General features: G+C 46.1%; 1 protein-coding gene across 1 annotated transcript; it reads right to left on the bottom strand.

Annotated features, from left to right (window-relative positions):
- Positions 1–3,280: 3,280 nt before the first annotated feature.
- Positions 3,281–4,261, bottom strand: LOC123018913 (G-protein coupled receptor 4-like). Its single transcript, XM_044421372.1, has one exon. The coding sequence runs from the start codon at positions 4,259–4,261 to the stop codon at positions 3,281–3,283; it is 981 nt and encodes a 326-aa protein (XP_044277307.1).
- Between the last annotated feature and the right edge of the window lie 2,129 nt (positions 4,262–6,390).

Here is a 6,390-nt window from a genome sequence, read left to right as displayed (position 1 = left end):
GGGCAGATCTCTTAAATAAATGAGGTTACAAACATAGGATTCATTGATCTGTAGCATTTTACCGTGCTCTTTTGCAAAAATCTGTCTCAGAGTGGCTTACCAGAGATTGATGAGTTACAAGGAAAGCAGACTTACAATCTTAAAGAAAAAATTCAAAAGAGAAGGGAATGCTTTACAGCTTTAAAAAAAGTTTATTTGGAAATAGTTGAGGCAGAGGTGGAACATGGCTAAACTGCTCTTGCAGCAGAGCAGATGAAATTGCCTTGCAGCTCCATTTCTCCCTTAGCTGTAGCCACGTGGCAATGTAGAAATGCCGTGTTAGTGTAACGACTGTATTAGTCCGCCCAAAAGTGCACAAAATGTGCAAACTTCTCAAACCTCCAAGATCTTTTCATCAGCCAACCTGTGCAAGACATCCATGTTGGGTCCTTGCATTCATGTGATGGTTTCAAGTAGAACTTTTAGCTTTCCTCCAGTTGCTTGGAATGAGGAAGGGAACTGCCTTGGATGATCCATTTTTTAAAAATCAATCCCGGTGCTTTGAGGCATGTTTGTCATCCCGGACAAAGCACACAGTACGCTCTTTGCTGGTAGACCACAGATGCATATTTACTTGGAAATAAGTTGCATTAAGCAAAGTAAAACCTACATAAGCACACTTCTGGTGGTACTGTAAAAACCTAGCATGGTACATAAAAAGGATGACAGTCAGCCTTCTGGGGCCCTCTGCATCATTAACAGTTGTACAGAAGAGGGAGTTTCAGTGGCTGCAACTTTCATGACAGTCCTGCTAAGATGTTTTCTTGTATATTAATAAGGCACCCACCCCTCTTATGCATTTTAAGGGCTGCTTTGCTTTAAAAAATATCTTTCAACATTTTGTTTCTAGAAATTTTGTCTTGTATCTGTGCTAAATGCTGTTAAATTTTAAACCTCTTGAGTTACAGGCTTGTTTTACAATTTCTTCATGAAAACTGTTGGAATGACATTTTAATATTGTTGAACAAGATATTGTATCACAATTTATGTTCTCCTTTTCCATTTTCTGATTGCCCCATTCAGAATATAGCTTGGTGTTCTGACAAAAGATTGCAGAAATGTGTTTGTTTGTTTGTTTATTACAAGCACTTCTATCCAGTTCTTCCACACAAGTGCTCAGGACAGCTTACATAATATAAAATTCCAAAATACAATAATTTGTTGAACATACAGATAGATTTTTGGCCCCCTGGAGTTCCTCTCCCTTTTGCTTTGGACTTTCTTAGATCATTACATTGTGCTTATAGCCTGTCTTTTTTCCCTTTTTTGTGAGGAACTCAAGGTAGCTTACACAGCTCCACTTTCTCCTCACAACAGCCCCGTGAAGCAGGTCAGACCTTGAATCACATCCCATCCTTTTTACCCGCCCCAAAAGGTCAATTCCACCTAATGTGAAGAACATGGAATCCCTAAACTGGGGTGAAAACCCTTCAGCCTTCCAGATGTTTGTGTGCTACAACTCCCATCATCCTTCAGCATTGACCATGCTGGTGGAGACTAATGAGAATAGCCACTCCACCATATCTGGAGGACTAGCATCGTCCATTTTAGCAGTATGGGGAGCCATGTATATTTATGGCCAGGGCATCTCAGCTCCATGAGTCCTCCTAGGCTACAATCCTATGCAGCTTTAGACTGTCTGGACAACCTGGGAGTTGGAGGACTTTTCCCCATCTAAACCTGTATAAGACAGCAGCCTTAGATGCTTCATTTTTAACATAAACATTTATGCTGTGACTCTCCAGGCAAATGAAGGGAGGTTGCGGATCAGGTTTGGCTAGTCTCATTTTATCCTCATGACAGCCCTTTGAGGATAAAATGGGGAGAGATTGTGAGTGGCTCAGCACCACCTGCTGAGCTTCCTTGCATCCTGGGGAACTGAACCTGAACCTTTCTGTTTTCAGCCCAACACTCGTAACCACTGTGCTATTTAAGTTCCCTGGTTGAAATTGAAAATGGTGTCTGTTTCAGTTGAAGTGAGCCTGCACGTGGGAGAGTCCGGCAGTGCCCATTCTGACCCCACCAGTTGCTGGGGAACATGGGTGGAAAGATGCTGCTGCACTCATCCTGCTGGTGGGTTTCCCATGAGCAGCTGGTCGGCCACCGGGTGAACAAATGCTGGACTAGGTACAGCACTGGTCTGATCCAGGTGGTCTTTTCTTCTGTTCTTATGGACACTCGGCAAGAAGGGAAGGAACAAGTAGAACACACAAAAGAAAAATGCAGTCTAAGAAAAGCATTAAGAACTTCAGTGGTATGATGTGCCATGATGAATATGTTAGCTATCAATGTTCTCTACTCTATATTCTCCATGTCCCACTTCTGGACAGGAATAATCTCCCTCCCTCCCTCCCTCTTACACATACCCAAATGCTTCTCTAAGGAATGGACTCACAAGAACTTCTGCATATGAATAAGATTCAGAACCTTAAACCCAAGGCCCAGATCCAGTTGATTTGGAGTCTGGCCCAAACTTCTTTCTTCACCAACCCTTTGTGATTTTCTGGCTTTCGTATGGTTTTTTCCTGATTCTCAGTGGTTGAAATATCTCCCCCAAGGCTTAGCTGTGGGCAGGAATCACTTCAGGCTATAATATGCTGGTCGCTCTGGCCATCTCTCTGCCTTTAGTGAACCTGGAATGAAGTCCCCTAAAACAGCTCCGAAATAGCCAAAACAGCTCTGGATTCAGGATGAAAGCAACCCAGTAAATGCTGTATTATTTCCCCCCCCCTGCAAACATGAAAGATTTTGGGGATACAGTCCCCACCTCCAGCATTGCTTTGTCATTTGCTCTCAAGTCAGTTCCAACTATGGTGACCCCGTGAATGAAAGACCTCCAAAATGTTCCCCTGCTCAGCTGTTCTAAATTCAAGGCTGGGGCTTCCTCGATGGGGTCCATCCATCTCTTGTTTTGGTCTTCCTTTTCTTCTTCTGCTTGCGGCTTTACAGGATGGTCTCCCCCAGGGAGTCTTGCCTTTGCATGATGTGTCCAAAGAATGACAGCCTGTTTTGTCATTAGTATTACCAGGTGTAATAATAAACATCCAACAATGGTCAAAAGGGAGTGGAACCACCTGGAGAAGTCCCGGATTGGGAATCCAGGTGTGTGGGATTTACAGAGCAGGCCTAAAGTCAATAACCCTGCACAGAAGCATCAGGGATCACAAAAAGATGTGGAACAAGAATGTGGTCGACAGTTTGGGCAGAGTTATTGGGTTACACCCCATGTTCCAGTCTGGTTTTACACTTGTTCAGTCAAAAAGGATGGGGGTCTTTCTTGCTTTTCTAAACTGTATGCCATTCCTGGCTTGCGAGCCTTGGAACCGAGCACAACTTTAATCTCCGTCCGGACATCTTTGAGGAGCAGGATGTAAAGGAGGGGATCAAAGATGTTGTTCAAGGTGGCCAGACACCGAGTTGCATGTAGACAGATATAGGTGTTCTCCACCAGGTTACAGGCTGCTCTTTCAACCCCTTTTACTTCCCAGAAGTATCTGTAAAACAAAGTCACCTGGAAAGGGGTGAAGAAGAGGAAGAAGGTGATGATGATGAGAGAGACAAACCAGTAGATTTGCCTCTTCACCCTCCGCTCCAAGGAGACGACTTTCCTAAGCTCCAGCAGGATGCTCAAATAGAAAAACCCCATGAGAAGGCAAGGAGTCAAGAAGGAGACAGTCATGATGCTTATCCTGAAGAGTGCATAGTGATAGTTCAGCTGGGAGCTGTCTGGGCAGCTCGTCTGCTTGTAGTCCACCTCTAGCCAGATGCCAACAATGCATGGGATCAGCACCAGGAGCCACATGGCGATGCTCACCTTGGTGGCGCCTGCCATCTCCTGCAGTCGGTGGAACCGGAGCAGATGCACAAGGCCGAGGTATCGCTCCATGGCGATGAGGCACAGGAAGTTGTTCTTGGCATAAAAGTTTGTGCGGAAAGCCAGCTTGACCGCTATGAACGCTTGGTCTCCCAGGCCCCACTGCTGGTCCCTGTAGCTGTGGTACATCCAGAAAGGCAGCGTCAGGATCTGGAGGAGGTTGGCCAACAGCAGGTTCATGACGTAAACTGAGAGGAGGACGGATCTTTTCAGCTGGGACACCACGGCCCAGAATGCAAAGCAGTTTAGGGGCAGCCCGGCCAGCAACACAAGCGTGTACACCGGGATTTTAAAATACTTGATGGTGTTCAGAGGCACCACACAACACGATGTGCTGTTGTTCGTCATGCTGAGCCGGAGCTGATGGATTTTCCCACAATGCTCTGTTCCTATCTTCCGGTCGCCATTCTGAGGGGCACAGACGCTGCTCGAACTGTGCTGAACTTTAAATGCTTCCACGGGACATGGCAAGGAAAAGAGGGCAGTCTCAGGAGGAAGGGGAGCCCACGTCTTCGCTCCTTCTTTAGGAGGGACAGGTCGCCCGTCCTTCTAATGCAGTTCAGCGTTTAATTACAAAAAACCAGGGCTTTTCTCAGCCTGAGGGGAAAAGACAGCAAAAGAGATCAGATGGGGACTGTGTGATAGCTGTGAATCTCTCTCTTTCTCTCACCCTCTCTTCTGTACATCCATGAAAGGAGAAAGAGGGACGTTTCAAGCTTAAGCCCTGACTTAATTTATGCACACATATGCAATGCTTGGTACACAAGTCTTCTGCAACCCCTTTCCCTTCCGGCATGTTTGACTACAACAACCATCATCCACAGCTAGCAGAACACATCAGTCATGCTAGTTGCGGGGGGGGGGGCTTGTCATCTCAGCGTTCATCAGCTGGAAAACCCCAGGTTGGGGAACGTAGTTGAACCTGCCTCCATGGGAAATAGCCCTGCTAAATTCCCCATGTGGGTCGTACAGTGTCAGCCTTTTAGCTGCTCTTTGAGGTTTCTCATAAGCTACTCGAGAACAAATACTGCCAAAGGGGGCTTTGGTTACCAAAAGCACATGCCAAGAGGAGAGAGGCAGAACTCAACCCCAAGAGTTTGGGATCTCCTTTTCCTTCTCCACATTGCGGAGGCTGGGTTTTTCTATTTATTTCTGGTGGCCACAAAGGGACTCTTGGGTTCCTCACTGCCTTACTCATGGGCAGCATAATAAAGGCTTAGGGCAAAGGGCCAAATTCCAGTCTGGGGGAGCTCTTGGGACTGCATTCCTTCTCTGGTCGCAGCGGGATTCTTACCGATCTCAAGCCGACTCAGAAGTAAACGGGTCTAGCCTTTGTCTGGTTTGCCCAGGCAAAGGCTGGATCGAGTCACTCCATGGCACTTTCAGATATTACTCCAAATACCCAGCCCTCAGAAGTAGAAATTATTGTAATCCTTTAAGTAGAAATACGGCACATCCTGACATAGTGTGTTGCTGTCGATGGACAGCGTGGTGTAGTGGTTAAGAGCATGGAACTGGGATTCAGGCAACCCGGGTTCTAGTCCCCGCTTGGCTATGGAGCCAACTGGGTGGCTTTGGGCCAGTCGCAGACTCTCAGCCCATCTCGACACAGAGGGGTGGGGATAAGTTTGATTGCAGGAGGGGGACAAAGATGTCAGCCACTTTGGCTTTGTAAGAAGAAAGCAGGGTATAAACCTAATAAAAAGATAAATTAATGAATGACAAGGCCAACTCGTCCTTCTGATTGCTCTTTATCTTTAAACTGGACTTCAAATAGGAGGGCCTTCTCTGTGGTGGCACCCCGAGTGTGGAATGTGCTCCCCAGAGAGGTTTGCCTGGCGCCGACTCTATATACTTTTCGGTGCCAGGTAAAAACCTTTTTATTTACCTATTATTTTAAGGATTGAGGAATTTTAACCTGGTTTTATTAATATTAATACCCTCAGTCGCATCTTATCTTGTTATTATAGCTGTAGATTGTTTAGATTTATTGTTTATTTATATTATATTGTAAGCCGTCCTGAGACAATTGGTTTGTATAGGACAGGATAAAAATGTTCTAGATAAATAAATAAATAAAGGACTGCCCAATAAAAACAAAAACAAAAAAATCTTGGTCCAGATGTTTTAGACTGCAGCTCCCTGCCAGCCCAGCCAATGGCTGGGGATCATGGATACTGTATTCCAGACAAATCCAGGAAACACTGCCTGGCTTGCCCTGCTCTGCTCTTTCCTCTAACCCAAGCAAAGGAACAACCTGCCCACTAGCACTCCTTCTCCGTTAGAAACCCTCATCCAAATTGTGAGGATTCACCTGAGAGCACACCTTTCCTCTGCTGGATGCTGACCAAGAAACGCCCAGCCATCAAAGCTCACGACCCATTTGCCACAGCCCAACCACAGAGCACAGGTCTCACATGCAGAAAGTTCCAGGCCTGAGCCCGGCTCTGCCAGGCTGGGCTTGGACAAAAACCCTG

Source organism: Varanus komodoensis, unplaced genomic scaffold, assembly GCF_004798865.1.
Source record: "Varanus komodoensis strain SLA01 unplaced genomic scaffold, ASM479886v1 scaffold119, whole genome shotgun sequence".
Lineage (NCBI taxonomy): Eukaryota > Metazoa > Chordata > Lepidosauria > Squamata > Varanidae > Varanus > Varanus komodoensis.
The sequence above is the reverse complement of the archived record's forward strand: the minus strand, read 5'-3'. Positions and strand labels throughout refer to the sequence as shown.